The sequence below is a fragment of the Gossypium hirsutum genome, chromosome D13 (assembly GCF_007990345.1).
Source record: "Gossypium hirsutum isolate 1008001.06 chromosome D13, Gossypium_hirsutum_v2.1, whole genome shotgun sequence".
NCBI lineage: Eukaryota > Viridiplantae > Streptophyta > Magnoliopsida > Malvales > Malvaceae > Gossypium > Gossypium hirsutum.
Genome location: NC_053449.1, coordinates 2,534,013 through 2,560,512, shown reverse-complemented (window position 1 = coordinate 2,560,512; position 26,500 = coordinate 2,534,013). Strand labels below are relative to the sequence as shown.

General features: G+C 31.8%; 2 protein-coding genes and 1 long non-coding RNA gene across 7 annotated transcripts; 2 read left to right on the top strand and 1 right to left on the bottom strand.

Moving 5' to 3' along the window:
• The first annotated feature begins 6,091 nt into the window (after positions 1-6,091).
• On the top strand, positions 6,092-12,199 carry LOC107920411 (uncharacterized). 5 transcript variants are annotated; one of them, XM_016850122.2, is made up of 9 exons: positions 6,092-6,613; positions 6,739-7,346; positions 7,580-7,679; positions 8,324-8,380; positions 9,481-9,598; positions 9,976-10,058; positions 10,737-10,798; positions 10,924-11,032; positions 11,681-12,199. In XM_016850122.2, the coding sequence occupies exons 2-9, from the start codon at positions 7,072-7,074 to the stop codon at positions 11,735-11,737; spliced, it is 861 nt and encodes a 286-aa protein (XP_016705611.1). In that variant the 5' UTR covers positions 6,092-6,613; positions 6,739-7,071; the 3' UTR covers positions 11,738-12,199. The 5 variants fall into 5 exon arrangements, 4 of the variants coding, with proteins under 4 accessions (XP_016705611.1, XP_040965875.1, XP_016705608.1 ...); XM_041109941.1 differs by having other exon boundaries at positions 6,094-6,613; positions 10,743-10,798; XM_016850119.2 differs by having other exon boundaries at positions 6,094-6,613; positions 8,297-8,380.
• A 92-nt stretch (positions 12,200-12,291) lies between these two features.
• On the bottom strand, positions 12,292-16,579 carry LOC107919055 (uncharacterized). Its single transcript, XM_016848583.2, has 6 exons — positions 15,427-16,579; positions 15,054-15,109; positions 14,738-14,974; positions 13,149-13,440; positions 12,863-13,059; positions 12,292-12,778 (listed from the first exon to the last, which is right to left on the bottom strand). The coding sequence occupies exons 1-6, from the start codon at positions 16,423-16,425 to the stop codon at positions 12,622-12,624; spliced, it is 1,938 nt and encodes a 645-aa protein (XP_016704072.1). The 5' UTR covers positions 16,426-16,579; the 3' UTR covers positions 12,292-12,621.
• A 3,718-nt stretch (positions 16,580-20,297) lies between these two features.
• Positions 20,298-25,967, top strand: LOC107919882 (uncharacterized). Its single transcript, XR_005923441.1, has 3 exons — positions 20,298-21,145; positions 21,399-23,244; positions 23,691-25,967. It is a non-coding gene; the product is annotated as an uncharacterized lncRNA (long non-coding RNA).
• The last annotated feature ends 533 nt before the right edge of the window (positions 25,968-26,500 follow it).

The window sequence follows — 26,500 nt, the reverse complement described above, 5'->3', positions numbered from 1 at the left end:
TATTGAGTATATGGTTCCATAGGAACTTGTATGTACCAGAGGCACTTTTTATGTATTTTTTCGTTTCGTATTTGTATAATTGGCTTAATGCACAAGGTGTGTTTGATAAGGTGTAAAACATTCCTGCTACTTTAGGCAGTAGCATTTTCATGTGGATTAACCCTTAAAGTAGTTGGATAAAATGGAATATAGATGCGATGAGCTTTAAGGAGGAACTGTTGACTAATCTTGCTACAATTGTCAAGCATTTTGATGGTGGTTTTATCAAAGGCCTTTCCAGTCACTCTTGGTTACACTTGGAACCAAAACTTACTGAAGCCTTTGTGATTCGTGAAATTCTTTCTTAGTTGAAATCCATTGGTATTGATCATATTATTGTTGAGACCGATTATCTTCAAGTGATTTTTAGCTTGAACGATAGTGTTAAGGATATTTATTATTTTGGTATGTTGATTTCGGACTGTAAAGCTCTTGCTTCTCAAGTGCAAAATTTGTCTTTTTGTTGGATGCTTTGGGAAGCTAATATGGTTGCTTATGCTTGCAAGGGTAGCCTTCTTGTATGTGGGCTACATAGAATGAGAAACTTTTTATTCTTTCCTTGATTCTACTTTATGATGGCATGTCTACTCTATCCAATAAGAGTAGAGGACATAGGATAGAATGTATAAGTAAGTCTATTGGCTTGAGTTTTAGTTTATGTCCTCTCTTGTATTGCTTATAGCTTATTCTACTTTGCTTTAATGAAGTTATTTTTCTTAAAAAGATCTCAAACTTCCCTTTCTTTTATATTCTTTCCATTTATTCCTTTGGGTCTTTTCTTTTTAGTTTCATTTTTCAATCATTTCCACATTGATTTCTATGATGTCTTAGTTTTGCCAAGCACCATCATATATGAAAGCTTGTGCATAAATAATAGTTCACTCTATTTTCTTTAAAAGTAGTGGTGGTTCTAGTTTTAATTTTTAAGTTTTAATCCATTTTGTTTTATCTAAAAACTAGAGTGGTTTTTGTCCAATCTGTTCTCTCTAAAAGTAGTGGTGGTTTTAGTTTTAGCTTCTTTTTTTTAATCATGTTTTGGCATATACATGAGAATTTCCAAAGTACGGGTGCTACCAAATCTATTGGGAATCGTTTCCGGATAACTTTGTAATGATAAAGAACTATGATGATGTTCACAAGATTAAACTATGAGATAATGATGATGAGAAGGATAGCGAGCTAGGATAAATCATTTAAGACTTGCCTTTCCGTGCATCATTGTTGTGGTGGGTCTTTTGGGCTCACAATTATGGTTTATTGGTTTATCGTAGTTCGTTGTCAGGTTGGTTTGATGATAACGAGCTAGGATGCAATTATTAGTGGTTAATCAAATTTATGCAATTTTAGTTTGTTTCTAAACGTTCGAGTAATATGGTTATTATCAAGTTGTCTTTCTCCTCTATTGATCTTTTTTTTCTTTGAGGCAATGACATTTGTGCAACAATTTGTAGTATTTATCATTTATACTGTGTGTCATATCCATGTAATTATTATTTATAGTTCCTATAAACTATAGTGTTTTAAAAAAATGACTTTTAAAAACTATTCCTTACAAATTGCTTATTTAAATTTGTCTTTATATCAAATTTGGCGTTGTCTACTTGACTTTCTTCAACTTTTATACATATACATATATATATATATATATTATAGGAATTGAATCATATAGTATAAGTATAAAAAAATTGCAAGGAATAAAGTGTAAATTTGTCATTATATTATATAAAAATATTAAAATTTGTCACAATACTTTATTTTAATTAGTACTTGCTTTATTAAAAATATGAAAAGTTGATGCCTAGTATACTTCAAGAATCTACCTATATAATATTTTCAACGTACTTTTGGAGTTTTGAGGGATTAATAGAGACATTTCTCCATTAGAAGTTAGAGGTAATTTAAATATTTTGAAAATAATATAATTTTTAAAATTTATTATTATATTTTAATTGTTTGTGCATGATCAAATAAATTAATTTTTGCAATGTTTTATCTTAATTTTTCATGGTAATTTCATTTCAATATTTTGTTAACTTGAAAAGGAAAAAAATTTATATAGGTAGAAAAATGATAGCTAGAAAATAATAAAATATTTATACGATTATTTAAGGAAATAATAATATTTATATTTTGTTTCAATTAAAGGAAATAATACTATATTTATTAATAAAAATATGAAATTAATTCATATTATTTTGTAAAAAAATATTACCTTTTTTTTACCGTCATACATAATATTATTATCATCCATAAACATTTTAACTAAAATTTATTTACTTCAACCACCATGAAATTTTTAATTTTTTTAAGAAATAATAAAATTTTAAAGTGTAATAAAATTAATTATTAAAAATTCTATACAACAATTTTTTATGTGACAACTTTACATTTATAAACAATAAACTTTTTTTTTTAAGTTTTAAACATTATTAATACTTTAAATAAATATTATAGTTGAATATTTTTAACATTAATTTTATTTTGTAAATTCCCCTTTTAAACTTTTTATTTTTATTTTTTAACTTGTTTAAAAAAATTGTCATTAACAAGTTGGATTCTCCTAACCAGTGACTACCTCGAGATTATTAGATTGAATGAAGACCCTATCATGACCTTGCTCCTGAAGTAGGATTAAACCATCCTGGATACCCCAACTCGACAGCAAAGGCCAAGCACTTCCCCAAAAACCGATTATATCCTCAATTCCCCATTCCATCTCGAACCACACTTCCTATAGCAGATAGACCAATATTCATCTAAACAGCACCATTAGAATTAAGGAAAAAACACATACCTATTAGTGATTGCTCACAAAGTGGTCCCGATCCCAACACCAACACATCCTTGTGTACTAAAGTATATTGGTTGGCTTAGCTATATGAGACCTTAATAATCTCATTCAGATTTATGGATATACCTTGGAAAATAAAAAGATTTCTATTTTTACAAACGCGTCACACTAGTAACCCAAATAAACAAGCTCAACTTGGATCCATCGTGTTAAGATTTGAGTGAACATGTAAATTCGAGGTCAACCAATCTATTATATTGCTAGAAAAGAAAACATCTTGTTGGCTTAGTGGATAACTTGGTACCAAACATCCTTCTCAACCGAACAGTCTCTAAGCATATTTAATGCATCTTCATAACCATATCCATAAAGAGGACAAGATTCACCCTAACCAATCCTCATTTAAACTCTCTCGACATTGGTTAGGAGTCTCTATTTCAGAACAATCCAAATGAAATGCTGAACCCTCTGAAGCCCAGGAAACTTCCAAACTATGTTCCAAATTACATCCTTGGGATTTCAAAACCCCTCCTTCAACATCCAGCACGCACTTTTAATAGAGAAAATCCCTGTTATAGAACAAGACCAAGAAATCAGATCCGAACCTGCAAAAGGCATTAGTTAGTATCATATATATATATATATGGATACATTGAATTCTATGTCAATTTTTTGAGTTCCCAAATGTTTCATTTTTTAGTTATATTTAAAGTGAGTCTCATCTTTATAATTAAGTTTTAAATATAATTTCCTTATCGTTTTTAATTAGAATTATTTACAATTTTAATGAGATATTTCAATTTATCAAGTTTATACTCATACTTATATTTGCTTTATTGATGATGTATTATCACATCAATCGATAATAATAATTACATTTGCTTTACATATATATTTAGATGAAGAAGATATTTGATATTAACGGGTGTATAATATTATTTTTTTAATTTGACGACATGATATTAGTGCATAAAAACCTTATTTTCGGGGATGATACTAGCATAAGTTAATCTCAATATATAAACATAATACTAAAAATACTAAATTAAATTTAAAGTAAAATACAAATAACTTTACAATTTTTTAAAGTCAACCTTGTGGGATCATTGTGTATATTTACCACTAAATTTTTATGTGATTGAATTTTGCCACTAAACTTTAAATATGCTTTGAATTTTGCCATCAACTTTTTTTTTTATTTTACCCCTCAATATTGATTTTTATGACTTGAAAAAAAAATTAACAAGAAAAATATTATATCAAATATTTCATTTTAATATTGAACAATACTTAATTCATAAAATACAAAAAAAAAATTGAACTTAGAATTTTTATTTAATGACAGAAAGACTTGAAAAATAATATATATATATATAATAAAATGATTGTTTTTATAAATAATTGATTTTATTAATTATTAATATTATATTAATTAATTTATTATTGTCTTAACTTGTATGGAGTGGTTGTTAAAATTCTTATCAAACATTCGTTTAGCACGGGTTCAAATTATGTTAACTCCATCCCCACTCACAATATTGTATCAAAAAAATTAATGAATTTATTATTTTTAAATATTAAAAAAATATATTTATAATATTTTGATTAACTTTTGTATTCAAATAGTTTTAAAATCAAATTGAATAAATCAAAATTTAGCGGTCAAATTTAAAATATAAATATTAAAATACACTTTTTATATATCCAAAGTAATAAATATTAATACGGGTATATTTTTATTTTTTTCATATTTTTAATAAAATAATATTATAATGAAATTTAAACTTAAAACACATAAAATTTATTTTTTAAAATAAATAAAGTAAATAAATGGTTTAAAATTAATAATCAAATAAAAATTATAAGTTAATATTCCTATAATCTTGAAGTTGATAACAATATCATTGTTGGGTGTTGGGCCAAGAATGAGTTTTGGGCCTTTGAATGAAATGTCCATTTATTTGGATTTCTGACACATTTATTACAAGTTTCAAATTGAAATCATTAAAACCTTTTTCAAGTAATCATGATTCTTTTTGCCTATTTCCATACTACAACTTCCCATTCTATGTATAATAATGTTTATGCACTAACCAAATATAGCATTCTTTCCAACTTCTTTTATCAATGATTAAATCCATTATGAATAATTTATGGAAACTGTCTTTTCTTAATAAAAACAATTTTACTAATTTTAAATTTATTAATTTGAACTTAATCCGCATGTTGGTTTGATGGTCAGGTGTGTCTTTCCAACTGCTCTTGTAATTCATACAAAAGAAATTATTAATTTAAATTAAAACGATTTAAATAGTTGAATAAGCATTTAATTTATATAAATAAATATTTTTTTAATATTTATGATTAATAAAACAAGTTTACAATATTAAGTAAGGAATTTAATTCAATTTAATCAAGGAATGAAATGAATGAATTATATTAAAATAAAATTTTGGTTTAGTTTTAAATTAAGACATATGCAAATTTTTTGTTGTTTTTTTAAAAGTAAAAAGACTAAAATACATTTAAATAACGTAATTTATTTTAATTTCGGAAAGATATTTTTATAATTTTGTTAATAGGATTGGTGTTGGGTTGACTCATAATCAAGAATTTTGATAATAGTATAGATAATTCTAATACATAAAATATTTTTTAAATTTTTTTAAAAGAATAATATTTTAATTAAATACATAAATAATAACAAATAAAATATAAAACTATTAATTAACTTTAAAAAGAATGTAAAGAGCTTTGTTAATAGAATTATGAGTTTCTGTCAGGTCAAATTCTATATACAGTGTTGTTATGTATTTATAACTTTATTATTATTATTAATTCTGTCAATTAATTTGATATGATTGATTTTTTTATTAAATTTATGATCACATGAAATTAAATTATTCAAAACGAAAAAATATGAAGACTGATTGTATAAATTAATCTAAAATTTTTGTTTGACATAATGATTTAACGTATCACGTCAGTTTGCCATTACACTGTTAGCGGAAATTAATGACTCAGTGAGTAAAATGTTACAATGAGATAACGTAAGTGACTAAAACGTAACATTTCAAACATAAAATACTAAAATGTAATTTAAGGTAAACAAAAGTGACTATTTTGATAGTTTACCCAAATGATAAGGGACTGAATCCATGAAAAATACATTATACAAGACCCTTTCATAAAAAAAATTATGTTTCTGTTCTACGATATGAAAATATAAATCTGAAAATGAATCAAAGGTGCTTGCTTTTTCTTTTCCATGGAAAATCTGGTAGTCTATAATCAAATGAATAAAAACAGAAGGAGAGGAAAAAAGGGAGTCCCAGTTAAAAGAAGACAACATATAAAAAAATAAATGGAATAAAAAAGGTGAGCAAAAAGGAAAGGTGGAGAGTCCACAATAATTGGCATCAAATGCTTATGGGGATTCGCACTGTTGCTGAATTCCAAGATCTGCAAATTTCAATTATGCACATATTTATACTAATAATCAAATTTCACTTTACAAAAATTAAAAAAGGAAAAAAAACCCAAACTTTTTTCTTTATTTTCCTTCATTGCTTTGCAAAGATTCACTTTCTATTGGATGGAGAGGTGTTAAGCTAATCTCTTGTCTCTCCAGCAACAAAAATGGAGATAGTAAATTAAAGCAAAGAACCCCATTCCCCAAAATTATATATAAAACAAAGTAACAGTAGCAAAGCTTTTAGTTTGTAGTGAGAAAGTAAAACGCATAACCGATTAGGGTTTCGTCGGAAAGTTGCCCACAAAAAGGTAACTTCTCCCTCTTCTTCATTCATTCATCCATCTCTATCTGTCATTTTTCCCCCCTTCTTCGTGTCGTCTTTTGACCTTAGATTCTTTTTTATTCAAATTGATGGGATTTTTTTTGTTTCTAGGATTCGATTTGGGGGATTGAGTTTTCGATATTGATATGACATTTTTCTTTTCCTTTTCGGCAATTTGTCATTGTATGCGAGTGATTCAACCGTTGGGTCTTTGTTGAGCTGAAATGAACAATAAAGTTATACAAGTTACAGAACAAACAAGTTTGACACAAGTTACAGTGTGTGATGATGGGAGGAGGAATTTCTATTTTCATATTTGAATTTGTTTTGGGTTTTTGGTAAAGCCAAAATTTGAGTGAGATAGGTGGGAAAAAGAAAGAAACGGAAAATTTGACCACAGAATCGAACACTGGGTTTCATCATGTGGATGATTTAGCTTCTATTATGAACCGACCGGCCGTATCTTTCCAATCAACTACTACTACTGCTATTAGTAGTAGTTCTGAGATGATTCCGATGGGTGGTTTCTTTGCACCGCCGCCTATGTTCTTGCCTGGGAATTCCAGTATTATTACATCCTCCCCTGCCCTATTACAACCGGGAAACTCTTCTGGATCTTCCTTCCTTGTCGACTCTGTTGCAGGGCTCAATCATGATACAGGGTTGGCGGTGGAGTGGTCTGTTGATGAACAGTATATATTGGAGGATGGCCTTGAAAAGTAAGTGCAAGTGTTATAATTCTGCACTATTAAAATAAGTAGTGTAGTTGAATTTGTCATGTTTTATGTTAAGTAAAAGATCCCTTATTATGTTAGTAGGATTGCCGTGTGTTTTTTGTATTTGATTTTTTTTAATGATAGAACTGTTTCCAAGGAGGTACTAATTAGGCATGTCTTGTTTTTGAGATGAAGATTAGGTGCTAATTTTTGTTTTTCAATGTACATGTATATAGATATAAAGAGGAACCAAATATTTTGAAGTACATAAAGATTGCAGCTAGCTTGCCTGAGAAAACTGTACGTGATGTTGCATTGAGGTGTAGGTGGATGCAAGTAAGCTCCTTTCTTTTCTTAATGATACATTTCTACCATCGTTTGTACTGTTTTTTATTGTTTTGTATCATATGATTTAAGGTCTCATTCTTTGTCTGCATATGATTTGTAAGATTATTAGTTTTGATATGGCAGAGATGTTCGGTTGACAAAACTTGTTCTAGATTATCAGTACTAAAAAGACGATGAACCAAAACGCATGTCCTTAATGAATTACCTTGTTCTTAATGCATTGCAATTTGTTGCATTTGGTGATGTTTTGAATATTTGACTTGATAAACCCTAAACCCAAAATTATCTATGCTAATTTTGTTGATCAAAATGCCTTCTTTCTTAATTCTATTTTGACTGATTCCCAAGTAGGCCAAAATTATTTATTAAGCAAGTTGTTAATTAATGTGTTAGCGATTGCCCCCGACTGAAATGGTAGCAAAAAGCTACAGAAGTTTGTTGCTTCCTCCCATTTTGAAGAGGCTGCTAGCCCCCTTTTGTCTTATCACGGTTTTGTCTGGCCTGGTTAGACTATGCTGTCAAGAAACATAAGTTACTTTGGTCTTATTATTTGTATTTATAATATGTTGTATATGCATATTTGATATATTCATCTCTTTTAAAAGATAAAGGTACTTTTTGGAAATTGGCAGAGAAAGCGTAGAAAACCTGAGGAACATAATGCGGGAAAGAAGGTGAACAACAGGAAGGTATGCTGATGAATTTTTGTAATTTCACGCAACAGATAATATTGATTTCTTATATCCCTTTCCCCTAATGATTTTAAGCATGTTAGTTAAATTTCTAGAGAAAAACACATGCTCCATGAGATTGCAGATTTACTATTCTACTCTTCTATTTATGTTTTGGTCTTTTTTATATTATTTGTTTGGGATTATCTTATAATTATTATCCTTAATATTAGATTTATTAATGGATATGATTATCTGTATGTTTATTACCGTTAGTTACCTACTCATGGCATGTTAATTTGGAACATAAAATTTAAGGTTTGAATTTGGCAAGGAACAACAATTTTCTTTCTTTCATTTTTCAAAAGTTTATGTAAATCCTGATTTGTAGAATTTCTCTAATTTTCTCATGGAAAAAGCAGAGGAGATGTTGGGATGAAGTATAGATTTAAGGTAGGGATTTTGTTTGGGGTTCACGGAACTACCCTTGTGATAAGTTCTTTGTTTATTAGGTCGAAGTCTGATTAATATTTTATACATGTTTAAACAGTGCTTTTTAGGATTGAAAGAAAGAAAATAAGTGCAGTAATAGTCCAGGATTGATGCATGGTAGAAGAAAAATATATCAATTAGAGAAACATTCCAAATATGATACCTAAAACTTAAGAGAAAAAAGAAGATACTATTTTTAAGTGAAAAGAAAAAGGCTTATCTTGGTTCACATTAAAAGTTTGACCTTTCCAAAATGAGAGATGCCAATTACTATAATGCAACACCACTGTAGTACAGAAATTAACTATAGAAATTATTTTTGAATTAGAAATTTCTAATTCATATTTTATACTTTTCAAATGTTCTGACAGCATAATGATACTCTTTACACCTCTGGCTCTGTGGCTTTTTTGGTTTTCTTGGAATTGCCTTCTTTCTTTCATGTTAAATCACAAAGAAAACTGTTAATTATGAGTAAAATTTAACAGCAAGTAAATGTGCTGTATCTCAATTTGTTAAGTTGAATGCCATGACTGGGTTTCCTGTCTTCGTTTCCTGAATCAACCACTGTCTTTAGGATGTAATTTGATTGAGGAACCCATAGTCTAAAGATCATACTTCTTCAGGATAAGCTGGTGGAATCATCTTCTAAGATGACTATGCCTTCACCTCTGCCACCAACCATGGCTGCATATCCTCTCATGATGCGTCATCTGGATCAGAATGAAAGAACGCCTTCTGAAGGTTTGTATTTTATGCCTACACCTAGAAGTATCAATATCTTTCTTCTGGTTGTGGCTGCTTTTAATTAATATCTTCCTACCAGTATTTTTCTGGATCTCCCTTTTTTATTATCTCAAGGAATGTAGGAAAATATTTTGTGTAATCTTCCAAAATAAAAACAGTTTCAAGAAAACAAGCTTTGGAAAGTTAACAGCAATGCATTAGTTATAATTGTCAAGTAGCTGAACACAGAATCAGTGAATATCTGTGAAATATTAGCAGCCTAAACACCTGTGGCATTTAACTACAATGCATCTTTTGGATAATGTGACTTCCTTATATTGGCTTGCAGTTAAAGGTATTGTTTAATGTAAATCTAACTGTTGTGTGTTTTTTAGGAATATGTGGTACAACTATGCATCTTTTGAAGCAAAATGCTCAAACTTTTAGTCAAATCACATCCAATCTTTCTCAATACAAGGTGAGTGTGTCATTTCCTAGTTCATAGCATTTCTTTGATTGATAATATGCAATCATGCAGCAAACAATAAGTTTTAATTGACATGAAGTCGGTGCCTTATTGTTTGTGTGCTACTTTTTAAAGTTCAATCTGAAAGTTATGCTAGTGTTTGCTGTAAAGTTCAAGAGGTTAACTGAGGTGATACTCATTCCTTTAAGTGATGAACGTTGATGGCGTTAGAGTGAGAGTAGGAAAAATATATATCACTGATGAAACTAGGAAGAACAAACATTTCAGATCTATCATCATTGTTCAAAATTTTAGGTTCATTTGCAAACTGATACAAGGTGGCATATGAGATATCTGTGATTTCAACCAATCCAGTTCTTCATTATAGAACATGGCAACAGTCTGGCCCATATATGTCTGTAGGTGTACTTTTATTATTCCATGCTCCTTCACTTCAACTGGCTTAATCTCTATTTGACAAAAAAAAAAAAGGATGTATTTCTTCATCCATGCTAGACATTGTGTATTGGTTTTTAAGTGGGCCTTGTCCTTCAAAGGAGGTCACGGGTCCATTTATTTTTCTTTTTCAAAGTGCTCGTTAAATTTTGTTTTTGATTGCCTCATATTATATATATGATTCTTCTTAGCAGTCTTTTGAGGCTGGCTTATTAAGTAAAGCTTTTTAAACAGTTACAGGGTAACATTGACCTCTTTTGTCACGCAAGGAACAATATTACTGCCATGCTAAATGAGTACGTGGATTTTCTTAGTAATTATCTGTTGGTGATTAATACCTTCAAACTAGCATTTTGATTTTTTCTTGGGTTTACCCTTGTGCACGTGTCCGGGTTATTAACTTCACTGTGACCTTTTGCAGCATGAGAGAGATGCCAGGATTAATGAGCCATATGCCACCATTACCTGTATCTGTTAATGAGGATTTAGCAAATGGCCTCTTGCCTGGAGCAACTAATGTCTTGCCTCAGGTAGGTTGTCATTTAAACTGATTCAGTTTGCATGTGCTGGGGTGGGTGGCCAAAAAAGTGGAGTCGTAGACACTGCCATAAGCTAAAAATTTGTTCAATTTATGGAATCTGTTCTTATATTTATCTAATTGAGGTTTCATGCAAAGCCTTCTTTATGCTGGTTGAGAATGTAACCTTTCTGGGTTGATCTGAATTTTGGTCTCTTTTGGTCTTACACTCTGTTCACGTTATTCAGCTTCACCAATTTGCATTTAGTCATGTAGTCATCTTACAGCTGCTCGACTGCTTGTTGATGTCTATTCTCCTTTCACACCGTTGATGACTTACAGCTGACTTACAGGTCAGCATGCAGTCATCTTAGCTTGATGTTAGGTCACATAAACTGAGCACTTAACTTTATCATGAAATTTCTACTGCCCCTGAGATGGAGAGGGGGGAACGATTGAATTTTACCCCTCGAGGTCAATCCATTATAATGTTATACCACCGACTAATGTTGATTTAGTGGCAGGAAATTAGTAGCCCCCAGGGCAATAGGTGACCCTGCAAATATTTTAAGCAAATAAGCAATGGTTACTTGTATTGGTCCACTTGATCACTCTGGAGCATACTTGTTTCACCTTGTTTTGTTTCTCCTTGTGTACCCAGACAATGATTTTTGGCTCGCCAAGTGGGATCCATCTCAAGCAGGAACCGAGGTGCTGATATGGGATTGTTGAGATCGAGATTGGATATATCTGGTTTGTGTAATTACCAAAAGAAAGAAATAGAAATCGAGTGTAAATGCCATCAGGAGCTGTTAGGATGCTGTCTCTTGTGTAAACACAAATACTCATCACAACATTGGGTGCCACCATGGAAGATTTGTGGAGATCCCCCATTTTTTGGAACCTGAAAATGCTTACCCTCCAGATATCAAATTCAAGCACCGGATAATAATTGCAGACCACTTATCAATCTCCTTGCTCCAGGAAGGAAAAACAGATCTCTAACTGGTTTAGATGAATTTTGCATTGAAGCTTATTCATGTGTATAATTTGTAACTTGCAAAACACCTAGGAGTGAATCCCTATTTGGTGCTTTTGAATTATGCAATTGCTTGTATTCTGCCATCTTCTTTTGTTTCAGTATTTGACCAATTTGAAATGCTTGATCAATTTCAACTCACTGAGTTAGGATGATTTTCATTTTTTTGTAATATTTGAAATTATAAAGGAATTGCCTTCAGATATAAATGCTGAGACTTGAATAGCATGAACTTTACAAATGTTGAACTTCAAAATTTAAAGGTCATCTATTAAATAATAATTACATTAACCAATAAAAAAATATAGCATATACATGACAACAACCATCTCTCTTTTTTTTTTCCCATTACAAATAATTTTTTAAAGAAAAATAAAAACAATATTTTATAATGTGAATAAATAAATAAGTAAATAGAAACCTCTATGCTAATACAGCTTCTTCCTGTATCTTTTCCTAATCAATATAAACCTATTTTGGTTAAATGATTTCATCCCAAATCTTCTGCCATCAGAAAAAATAGCATGAAAGGATTGCTGGTATTAAAAAGCAGGGGCAGTGAGTCACAAATTACCAGACCAATCATAATCCTGATACACAATGGTAATAGGGTCTCTATCACCCAACATAGTCTTCAAAAGCTTGGCGTTCCTTCCTTCCAAGTAATTCAGGACCCACTCCAAGATTTCCTTCTCTTGTCCTCCAAAATCTTGGCTAAACCTGTTAGAGAAAATGCCTACGTTATGTGTTGCTTTAATCTCAGAGATGTCACCATCCCACTCCATCTAAAAACAAAAACCTTACCACTTGATGATCCGAGTTAAATAAACAGTTCTAAGTTCCCTATCAATTTTTATCCCGTCACTCTGAAAGTAGTCCTTGGCTGCAGATATGAGCTCATCTTCCACATTGTGGGCAGTGAAAAACCTAAGCTTGGGGCTTGATCTTGTTCCTTTGCATAATCCGAAATGAATCAATGGATTCACTTTCATAGGAACCAGCTGCCATCATTTATCATGAAAAACAACACATTCAAAAAAGTCGAACATTATGTAAAAGAAAGAAAAAGGGAAATAGGGGGTATACATACATGTAAACGGCGGTCCCCTTTACTAAAGGGTTTGGTCAAAGAATAAGGGGACTTTCGGTTGTTTCTGAGGATGCCATTCTCAATGATGCTGAGGGAATGAGGGTAGCCTCCAATGACGTACTGGAAATCCAAGAAAAAGGCTTTATTATCAAGTATGCCTTCGGGATGGCCGATGCTGATCACAGCATGGATCACCATCGCATTGTATAGGTTCAAGAAGAAGGCTAGCCTCTCATTTGGTGTGAATAATTGAAGATTTATCCTTTGCAGATCCCGAGTTAAATTTATATACCTGCTTCCATATATCAATACCCCATTTAACTCCTTTCCTCCATGCATTCATTAACTTTACTTTTTCATTCTTAAATTGTCTCCCTTTTAAGGCTGAGAAAAAAAACCTGAAATCAAACCGAACCGATAATTTGATTCGGTTTGACTTTTTTATAATTCGGTTTGGATTAGGTTTATTTCATTAGATAAGTCTAAAAAATTTGTTTAAAAATTTCAATTTTTGAACAGATAAACTCAATATATAAATTCATTTAAAATCCAAAACAAAACTCATTACTTTTGAATTTTAAATATAGCGTTTATTATATTTTTACATATTCTATATAATTAAATAAAAATAAATCTTAAATTTAATTTCAATGGTAGAATCTTACGAATTTATTGCTTATTTATTATTATTGTTAAAACTTCCAAGAATCTAAGTTCGTCTCTTTTTTACCTATTGTTGTTAAAATCCGAACCGAACCGATTTAGTAGTGTTCGATAATAATCGATTTCTTATGTTCATCGGTTTGATTTCGATTTGGAAAATGAAAAAAAAAACACCCCAATTCAATTTAAAAAATGAAAAAGAAAAACAAAATCAAACTGATGTCACCCCTAAAACGGTCCACAAAAGTGAAAAGAAGAAGCTCAAATCTACACTGCTTTATTTTTTTGGTGAAATACAAAAACAAGATAAAGCCCGAACAATAAATACGATTAACATGATTCGAACCTAAATCACATTTGAGTTTGAGAACACCCTGACCATCAAATCTTCATACGGGTTCATTTAAATTTTTTTTTTAAGTCCTAATATTTGACACATGTTGATATGGATGGGGATAGTAAAATTTAAGTTATTTCTTGGATTTTGCATAGCTTAAAATTATCATTACTTTACCTCTTATAATATAATTTATTGTTTTTTATTTTATTTTATGTTTGTTTTATAATTTATTTTTAAGGTTTGAAATTTGGGGTTATTTTCCTCAGGAGGTTTTTTAAAGTTTAAATTTGTGTTCTCTACTTAGTGCAATATATCTTGGCATTATTTGTGTTCTAGATGCATATGTTTTCAAAATCTATGCAAATGTGGGGCAACCGTTAGATTTAAAATACATGGAAAATGTCGATTGAGTTTTAACTTAATTGATATAGGTATTGTTGTCAATCTAGAAAGATGTGGGTTTAAGTGCACTGAAAGGCAGTATATATCCTCCTATTCATGGTTTAGGGAGAAGTTATAAGTAATTCTAGATATTATTAAAAAAAAAACATGGATGATCAGAACTTAAATATATTGGTAAAAATACCTGCGGAATTCTTCACTTTTGCTGATGCGGAAATAATCGACATGGAGTCTGTCGTCAGAAACATAGCCATCCATTTCCACAATGGAAAACATTAACTTGGAAAGCCTATCCGCCATAAAAGATGCAGGTTTTGGTTCATTATCGTTGGTTGAGCTTCTGAAGTTGAAGCATCCCATTATAAATGGTTCATGTTCTAGGAAACGATAATAATGGTTCCCATTCTCAAAATCATTTTCCCTATAAAAAAAAAAGTAATGTCATGTAAGATTAAACTTCCTGTGATTCTATTTTTATTAATCAACAGAATGTTCCTAACCCAAAGACGTGGTGGATGAAGTGATTCTGGGCCATCACCTTCGCTGTTGCAATGCCCTACACCATCATCATTACCTGTTAACCTTATCATTGCTTTTTCTCAGATAATAGGATTTCAACCCTAACCAAAGCATCATATTGGATTAAACCTTTTGGATCAAAATTCATGCTAGTTTAGATTTTTATCCTCTTTTCTTAAAAGCACTTAGAGAGACGAAATTAGACTAGTTAACTTTTTGAACTAACTAATGAAATTAAATTGGATAAAATTATGTCTAATTAAGTATAGGGGACTAAAACCACAATTTGACCTTTAATTAACATAAGTATAATTAGATGAACGTTGTGGTTTACTGCAAATTATATATATATACCTTTCTTCTGCCGCAGTCAAGGTGGTTAATAATGGCTTCCACCATATCAGGACCAGCAAAGCAACTCTTGACCATTTTCATCTTAATCAGACGGTCCTGAATGGGCAAGCTCTGTCTCAGAAACCTCACTACCCCCACCAATCCATCTTCTTTGTCTTCCTCATCGTTAATTCCATAAACCGGTGCTTTGGGTGCTTCTTCGGGACATTTCGGACCCAACAATTCCTTCATTTTCTCATGCAATTCCCCACTCTCACTCAACGATTTCAGCATCGCCAATCCGCCTATCAAGCTATCGTTAAAGAATATCTGAGGCACTTCGCAACTCCCCGTTCTTTCCATCAATTCATGCCCACTTTTGGTGAACACATCGATGTTTATTTCCACGTATCTAAGCCCTTTTGCTTTGAAGAATTGGCGAGCAGCGATCGAGTGTTCGCAGTTGGACTTCGTGAACAACGTTATTCGACCCCTTATTTGATCTTCCAGCCTTTCCTCTTCGCTTTTCAGCTTTACTATGACTTTCACGCCGGGGATTTTGAACTCCGTTACCTCGAAGTTTAACGAGTCGTTCTTCAACACGAAATCGCCACTGCCTTCTTTTACCGACGATAAACGGTTCCTGATCGCCGCTGAAAAGCTGCTGCTCCGATCTCTTATGTATTTCCCTATCGAAGGCATGCTTTCGGCGATGGACAACGACTGCGAACGCTCCATTTTTGGCTTCGGTGGCTCCGGTTTCGGGAGATGAACTTGAGCCTTGCTGGTCGGAATGTATTTATTATGGCCATTGCAATTGATTTGATGATCAGCCTCCTTAGCAACGTCGGAATCTGGGGTTTTATTAACTTCAGTGGAATCCGAATCTTCTTTGTTTTCACTACTTTTTCCCACCTCGACATCTCCATCTTGACCGGCCCTCACTCCGCCGTTGGGAATAATCTTCTGATCAGCATCGCAGACTTTGTCTTGCTCAGGGTTGATTTCTATTGGATTCATTATTGAAGAGGGAATTGAAAATTTGAAAAAGAAACAAGATGTATATATGTAAAGAAGAAATGGGGGTACACAAAAGAAACCATAGCGATCAAAACGGAGAGATTTTAATGGAAGAAAAAATATAGATAAAAGAGAAAATTTTAGAAAGCACCCAAAATACCAATGGTGGCCCATTCGCCACAATGAATTTCAATTTTTGATTACTCATATATCTACTTATCTATAATTAATTCAAATGATTTTTATAATTATAAAACCAAATTTATATGTTATATATTTATATCAAATATTAAAATTTATATATGGTATTTGAACACATTGGAAAGTTAACTTCAGACATGTTCAGAGGGATGCCAACAGAGTTGTGGACTGCATTGCTAAGGCAGATGGTGGCGTGATGGACCAATTGGTTATTTTTAGGAACCCCTAGATATGTAAGGGACCTTTTAGATGATGGTATTCGACAATCGTTGCTGGTCACAGATAAATTACATTAGTTTACAATATTTTCCTAAATTTGTTTCTAAATTTTCTATTTACCAAACAAAAAGAAACCACTATTGTATTGAGTATCCTAAGGAGCACTAGAAAACTAATTATTTATTTATGAGTCAAAATCTGTTATTATAAGCATAAAAACCGTCAGTATAGACTCATAAAACTTACAGCGATGGTCAAATGGAAGCCTTTAGTGACACTAGGTTCAATCGGTGTACATTTTTTGATCTATACTGACATCTGTTAATGAATAAAAGTATTGTCCACTGTCTTTACTGTCGCCATTTTTAATAAACCTTTTACTGACAATTTTGTCGCTGTCAGTACATTACTATATGATTTTCTGACGATCATTTACAGGCAAATTTCGTCAAATAATTTAGAAAATATATACAACATTTATCGATGGTTTCCTTTACTAATTTTGTTTAAATTTTTTTTTAATATCCATTGGTATAATTTAAAAATATTAAAACAATTTATATTCTTAATTTCTAATAATTTTTTTCATGTATGCATTTTTCATTATGAAGATTAATTTTATTAAAATACTAATCATTTAAAAGCACTAAATTAAAAGGTATTAAGTATGATATTTTGAATTATTAATTATATTTTTTTAATTAAATATTAATTGTAATTTCATTTGTGTGCATTTGGGATTTTCTTTTTCCTAAGAGGGAAAGAATGTTTAAGGAAATCAATAATATATCAACATTGTTTTTGTCCCCTCGGTGAAGAATCCAGAAGAGACTCTTGAGGCCTATTAGTCTTTGCAACTTTAGCTACAAAGTTATAGCAAAGATCATGGCAAATTGGTGGAGGCTTTTCTTTTTGGATAATGTATCTCCTTTTTAATCAGCTTTTGTTATAGGAAGTAGATTCAAGATAATATGTTGGTAGCCCACATAAGAAAAACTAACTTGGCTTTATGGCTATTAAACTTGATCTAAACAAGGCCTACAATAGAGTGGAGTGCGGTTTTCTTGAGAGACTCTCAACAAAGCTAAGGTTCCATGATTCTTTAAACTAGAGAGTCATAGCATGTATCACAATAGTCAAGTTCTTGATGATGGTTGATGGGGTAAGGGGCAATGAGTTTTTCCCTTAGCGAGGTTTGAGACAAGGTGAACCTCTTTCAAAAAGCTATGTTGAACTCCAAGTTCCAAGGCTTAGAATCAGCAACTAGGCCCTCTTTAGCTCATCTCTTCTTTGCAAATGATTACCTTACCTTGCATGGCTGAATAATAAAATTATGCTGCTATCTTTAGATTACTATAAAGTTTCAACAATATGTCTCGTCAACTAGTGAGTCTCAACAAGTTAGTGGTTCTTTTTTTTCTTTTTTTCTTTTTTTTTTTGAAAATATGTCACCTTAGATCAAGTGTTCTTTAAGAGATATACTCGGAGTCAATGATATAAGACATTATTCCAAATACCTGAAGTTATCGTATGGAGTCTGAACAAGAAAGTGGCCCTGGACTTTGCATATGAAAAGATTAGGAATTGCTAAGGGATTGAGAGAGAAGCTACTTTCTTAGATGAGATATGAAGTGCTTCTAAAAGCGATTGCCATGGAAATTCGAATCTCATCGTGCAAGGGATAAGGCATTAGTTGAATGAATTGGCTACCACTTGCACGCCCTAAGAAGAGTACCGAAGGAATGGAGTTTAGGGATTTTTAACAGTTTAACATTGCTCTCCTCACAAAACAAGTATGGAGAATGATTTTTAATCAAGATGCACTTCGGGCTTGTCTCCCTAGGGTTTCTATTTTCCCTTAATATTTGGACTCTGCGATGTTGAGCTCTCCATCTTGGGCTTAGGAAAGTATTCTTTAGGGTATTTATCTAGTTAAATATGTCAAATTGATTGGTACATGATTTGACATCTTTCCAAGTGTCTTCCCCTGCCTTCTCCGAGTTGGGACTATTATTATTGATTTTGATTTGAGAATCTGAAGACCAATCTATTGTGATCATGTTTTAGTCGCAACGAATGTAAGGCTATTGAGAAAGTCATTATAGGTTCCCATAAATGCATGACAAATTTGTGTGGCACTTTTCAGAATAAGAATTCCACAATGCTCGGTCTAGGTGCTAGTGGCTTACCTTAAGTAGATCTAATATTGGTAATGATACATCTTATCTTGTGACATCTCACGTTTGATTTAGTCGTCAAAATCAATTGTGTAACTCATTATTACGTTTAAAGCAACTTAAACTAAATCAACCACAAATATGTAACATGTCATTTAAGCAATTATACTTTCCTTACATTCTCAATCATTCTTACAAATAAATTAAATGAATGTACATTAATCATATTCTAAACATTTGGGGTTAAACGAGGTTGAAGACGTAGTTAGGATTTGAATGCAACCTTTATTGAAAAATTTTAACATTGTGTCTCAAGATAGGGGTCTCCATTTCTCGAGACAGATCTCACCTTATTTTAGGTATTTTTATTTCGATGTGATCATGTCTCGAGACATACTTCCTCCGTTTTATTAATTTAGCTTCAATGTTTAGATGTCAAATTGTTTGTGTGGGACCCATCTAGGATATTGAAGCTCTTGTTATCCATGCAATATGTCTAGAGGAAACAAAAACTAGGTTCGCTGCAAGCCATCTTTAAGTTTGACTGCCACAATGTGACTGCTCATCGCATCTTACCAAATTCATTCGATGATTGGAATACCTCAACAGCTAAACCAGACATTCTGTACTCAATTCAGTGCTTTTCTCATGCTTCTTTTTCTTTTATAGACTTTGAAAGCAACATGGTAACAAATTGGGTAGCTAGGAATGCTAGGTTTGGGTAATTGTCCTAATGATTGGGTAGCTAGGCCACCGCATGAGCTTCAAACACTCCTGTAAAATTTGTGGGCTTGTTAACTGTTGACTTTGAATGAAAAAAATGTCGAAAGATGGAGGTTGTTCTTTCCTTTCAAGAATATGGGATACCAATGAGTTTCTTTTATCAAATGAAATTTTAAATGATAATGGGTTTTTTATTGATGCTGTATTATTGAGCTTTAAGCATAATAGCATATCCCCTTTTATCATCTCTAAAAGCTCTTACATTTTTGTAGGACATATTAAGGATATAATGTTTAATAATTATATAGGAGATATGATGCCCGGAGATTATTTCTTTTCCCTTTTTTTAAGGAAAATGAGATACTAAGAATTTTTGTTTCTTCTTTTTATCAAATGATCTAGCGTTTTTTTTTTTAATGAGAATTATTGAGCTTGGATCATTTTTTTATTTATTTTGTATTTAAGATTTTGACTTGACACGAGAAAAAAAAGAAATAGAAAAATAAAAATACATTATTTTTCCATTGATATGCTTGACAAAAAAAATTAAATGAAAAAATTGAACATATTTTTTCCTTTTATTGTTTGATAAAAGTCAAAAACTAAGATTAAAACCCTTGCTTCAAGAAACCTACATGATGAAAGAGAGTCCAGGTTCGATAACAATCGCCACCCTTGTTACTTTGCCAACATAGCAAGATTTAAACATCGGAGATCCCGAAAGCCCATACCGCCTCAATTTTTTGATACACAAAGTTTGTTTCAAGATGCCCAATGTAATGTCTGCCGATTCGGATGCCCAGATCTTCAAAAAACAAGCATTCATAGTCTTTTTTTTTTTGCAAGGCATCACACAAAGAAAGCGGCAGCAAGAACACACCCATACAACATACTGGCATAGCCTGTGCCACAATTTTCAAACCAATCTCGAATAAAGGAGAAAATTTGTTTCTTATTACGACCAACCAACAAAGGCAACCCCAACATCCTGTTTGACATTGGCACTAAACATGATAGCCGACTTCTGCAAATTCCGAACATCCTGTTCAACATTCTCTTCTCTTATTATTCCAATGTTTTTCCTTTCTCAATCTTTTTTCTATCAAATGCACTTAAATTTTATTTTGTTGTTCTTTGTTAAAATTTTATTCCCCTAAAAAACTGACATTCAAAATGAATATAGGTTGGCTGACACTTGACTTGAGAATGGTAGGTTTTCTATTATTCTAACCACAAGTCAACCTTCTTAAACAACCATTTATATATGTGACAGCTGTGTGTTAAAATTGAAACTTCATTCCCAGTCCTTCAATGAAAATAATCTCCCTTACCTCCATCTCTGCATTATTGATTTCAGCTATCAAGTATCAAATCGAACAGGCAATTTTAAGTCTTGCCAGGTATGTATGTTGCATCTCTTCTTGTAATTCATATGTTAGAAGCAAAACACATCCATGTCTAAAATTTCACAACAAACATTTATCCCAGACATTAATATTACCATGATACACAAAATCATCCACGTTAACATTCCATAAAATTTAAGAAACTTCAACTCTTCTTTTTTGTTCTTTTTGGTTCTTTTGGGTTTTGCTTTTACATGTTGTATGGTACCAAAACAGACTGATATGTTCCACAATCTCTTTCCCTCAGAATTTACAAACTTTCTAACTTCGACCACACCCGAAGGTTTAGAATCCAGGGCCTAAGAGCAGCTCGTTGAGTACAAACACAACAAAGACCATCAGGTTTTGCCACTCCCCCTATTGCTGTTTTCTGCTCTCTTTTTTTGCAGGGTGCACGATGACCCGTTTTTGAAATCGTTAATTCCTTCATAATTTGTCAATCATTCAGCGTATAGGATGATACTGGGTAATACCTCGTTTTGGTGGCAACTTCCTCAAAATGAAAAGGACTAAGGATGAAGGTAATATCTCCACCAACTGCCCATCAAAAGAAAACAAACCAACCAACAAAATTCATTTAAAATTTCACTTTCCATATCTATAAGCAAGGCATGAAGTTCATGTCCCACGCTTAGGAATTATAATAATAGATATATTCAGTCTTAGATTGTTGAGAGAAATCCAAGTTTAACATCCTACTTAGACTGTTTTATTTGGTTATTTTGTGAAGTCGAAACTACTCGGTAGATAGTATATACCAACTTAGCCTATGTGATTAGTGTCTATATTAAAGTTGCAGATAAATAGCATTTGACTGACATGCAATAGAAATATATATATAGGACAAGAATTGACACTCAAGGATAACATCAGATTGTAATATTAAGTAAAAATAATAAAAGCCATATGTATTAAACTAAAGATTATATTCAGAAAAAAAAAAAGCATACAATTCAAAAATAAAACAAGAATCATATTTAGAATCCACCATGATAAATCTATTTTCTATGATAATAGGCAAAGAAGTATATGTTCTTTAATTTAATTAGTAAAAATTAAAAAACTTAACACATGGCTGTAGATGTAACTCACAATTATCAGTGAAACTATTATTAAACCTTAAGTTCAAGGACTAGGTTGCAATGAGGATAAAAGTTGGGTGATGGTGATCTATTTGACCCAGTATACAACATCTGGTCATAACAATATATGATGTTAAAACAACCCCGTTTTATATTTGACAGCAAAGATAGTCATCACTGCACTTAAAAGCTTCTTTGATGTAAAAATCTGATGGCAAAGACTTATAAATTGCTTGTCAAACTTGCAGTTTCTTGAAATATGAATTTCTAGTTAAGTAAAAGAAGCATGCAACAATCATTTAATTTTTATATGGCAATAAGATGAGTTAAGAAACTTCCACACTGTATTTGAACATGAGTATCTAACTTAATAGAAATAAGCAACATAAAACAACCATTCATCAAACTTACCAGGTAATATATTAAGTTTAGAATTGGATGGTTCAAAACATCAAGGTCAGCACCTTTGTCAAATGCATTAAAGCACATCTACACAAAAAAATAACAATAGAGCTCAAATTACATAAGTTTGAACAAATGATCAATGATTGATCAATTAGATAAATGATCTAAACCAACTAGCAGCTAAAGGGTTCAAGTTGAATACTTCCATTTTTTAACAAAAATGCTATAAACATTATATGCATCTAAAGTTTCACAAAGATCAAATAAAACAAGCTTATAGCTTTCTCAAGAGAAATACAAAGGGTTAGTAAAGCCAGAAAAGAAATGAGGGGTCTACCATGATGCATCTGACTAGGAAACATGTGAAGCATATGGTTGTCACATAACCAACCTGCCCAATCCAAAAAGAAACAACAATCAAAAAATGCAAATGGATGGCAAAATTGTTGGACTCAAAACCACAACTGCATTAACGTAAATATATACTTCTTGCAACTTCTTACGCCGTCCTTTGGACTCTACAGGGAAACGCTGCAACATTAAGAAAAGCCTGCAATGATTGGATATGTTATTATATAGCTTTCTCATGCTCACACAATAGACAAGGTATTTTTACAATACAATCTAACTGGTATCTTAGAATATGAACAAGGGCAAATGCAATTAGGAGATGATACAAGCAACATTGAACTACAAGAGTCGTCGTCAATAATTTTCTCTGACAAAAGCCACATAACCAAGTATTCATTTCTAAATAAACTAATAATATTTGTTCTAATGTTGATGCATACAGGATTATCAACAATGAGTACAAATGTTTAGCAAAGCCTAAGTGTCTGTAACTAGGTGCACACATGTGATCAAAGTATATCCATATTAAAAAGTTTTAGTTGAGCTGCATCATTACTATATTTTACATTCATTGTATGCAGATGCGAGTGTTTTGTAGTACAACATAGTGATATATTGCTTTTTTTATATCAACATGATATATTGTTTATTATATGTAAATGTTTAACGCACTGTTATCCTTCCTGGTTTTGTTATAACAGGGAAAAATCCACTGTTTTAATTCACAAACCAGATATCAAAGCTTATGTCAACATATAAAAAGAAAAATGATATAGAGGTTTTAAAATGTGTGCTCCCTAAACATAAACCAAATTATCACACTAAGCTAGCTCCAATGCCATTAAAACAATTAGAAACAATACAATAAATGTCAATGCAATTACCTTCCACCATACAGTAAAAAGCCAAGTGCCGCAAACAGTGACACACCTGCACATATACAGTGAGGATCAAATATCCATTCATTATTGAAACAAATTACAACAGGATTAACATTTATAAAGCATCTAAACTAAGTGATTATCCTGAATCACGGTACATCAACAGAGCACCAAAGTTACTCAACAGTTAACTACTAAAAATCTATTAAGAACACCAAAAAGACTTACCTGCAAAGAACATTTTAGATAGAATGACTAAAACTGGGATATATTTCCACCACAATATCAGCCACATTGCTATCTGAAATCAAGTACCCCCAGCCTCATGTTAGAGAAACTTTATCAACATCTTGTCCGAAGCAATGTTTCAAAGAAAATCAAGTATGCAACAGCACTTACAAAGGTGACAGAATCATTAAACTTGCTAGATAAGAAAAAATATATACCTATGTTACTTGGACTCAGGTATGAGGGTCAGATACGAGTATGTATCTGACATAGGTGTGGCTAGTTTTTCTATGTTTTTCTATGTATTTGAAGGATCCTAGGAGGTCATATCTTCATATCCGTGTTTCGGACATAAATGTCGGTCATGGGTACTTCATGAAAAATGAAGAGTCCGAACAACTTAGATATATTTTGTGGGTTCATATTTACTACTAAAATTTGCAAGTGCTAGAAACATCCTTGCATTGTTCTAGCAAAAGAAATAGCGTATTCTAACTTACTAACCTATTTTATGGTTTATCCCTCATCCAACTAATGGCAAAATAAATATCATATTCTTCTAACCTTCTAAAATCTGCAAATGCTATATACATCCTTCCCCACTTAACATGTATAGAATATGTGACAAATCAACAATCTAAGTTATGTGAAACTATATAACATTATTGTTCTGGACCAAACATTACTAGCTTTCAAACAGAGAGAAAAACAACTTCAAATTCTCCTTTCTATGGGCACTTTACCAAAATAATAGAACATAAATATCACCTGAATAGTATAAACTACAGCATTAATTGTAAAGAAACTAGGCCTCAATCCATCAGTTGATACAGCACGTGCCTGTTTACGATAGACAAAGTTTAAGATAAAGTCTCATAAAATTAGAAAGCAGGAGGTAGGGAGGCAACTCATAAAGCTCAAATAACCTAACCTGGTAGTAAATCTCAGCCCAAAACAAAATCAAAAGTGCATATGTCGTGAAGAAAGCTAGACTCGGCATGTCAAGCAAGATATGTTGAACAATCTAGAAAAGATGCGAAAATCAAGCAACAAATTATGTACAACTTAAGTCCGAGTATATATTTTCAAAAGATAAACGCAATGAGCAATGGTGTCCCAAACCTCTGGATGTAAATTCTGCACACTCCGTCGGAAAACAAAAACTAAGGCGCGAACTGTGTTAAAAAAGAAATCGCGTTAAATACAGAAACCAAAATACTAAAAATAAAAAGCTTTCATTAAAATTTTATAAATACAAACCCCCATTCACCAGAAAATTTAGAAAATGGAAGACCTTCTGCGTGGTCCAACCATACTCGGGAACTCTGATTTGTATCCGAATCAATTGAACCTAAAAATATCAATTAACGACAACAACGTTAAGACCATAAATATACTAAAACAGAATCTTAATTCCACTTGATTTCTTAAATAAAATTTTCTTATCGCATTAAAAAGGTAGAGAAAGCAAATAAGGAGGTTAGTTTTTAAAATTAATTAATTAATTAAAACACAATCAAACCAAGCTAAGCTCTAATTAGAGAAAGAAAAAAGATAGAAGGGAGGAGAGGCATACGAGAGCAACGGCGGCGACGAGACCGTAAAGAGCGGCGAGAATGTGAAAAATGCGATCTTGCCAGAGCCGTGAACCGTTAATGTCACGCCACCAATTGGTTGTGTCCTTCAGCTTGTATGCTATCGCCGCCACATCGACGCTGTAACTCTCCATCTCTCACTCTGCTTTTCTTTTTTTCTTTTTTTCTTTTTTTTTCTGAATGTATATATATTTCTTACATGAAAGAAGAATCAGAGCACTAAAAATCGAAAAATCATAATTAAACAAAAAAAGAAGTAAAAAGTTTGGATTGAGTTTGTGCTGTGGATTTTTTCTTTAGCTTTTAAGCAAACAACGGCGGCGAAAAAGGAGAGGCGTGGAAATTTTGGAAGAGCGAATGGGTGATTTTCTACTTTCGTATCATTATTGAATTGAATTATTTATTTTGTCTGTGGAAGAAGATACTGGTAATAAGAGGTAATCAGTTAGAGAAATATTAGGATAATACGGATGTATGATCTTAGGTGTGTTTCAGGTGACCGTCATTTCAGCTGCCAACGACGTGTGACCTCTATACGGTAGAGGTGGCATTTGAGATTTAAAATATTATTGAATATAAAAAACATTATTGTTATGAATATCTGGATATCTATTATCAAGATAAAATTTTGATGGATTTTAAATTCTAATAGTTATTACTTTTCATATTTTCTTTGTTCTTTAGTCTCTTTATTTCTCTATATTTTATAATAATTATGATTATTATATAAGAAATTATTATCCATTCAATTTTAGTTTGACTAGCATGAATATTTTTATCAACATGGGAGGATGTGGATTCGAGTGC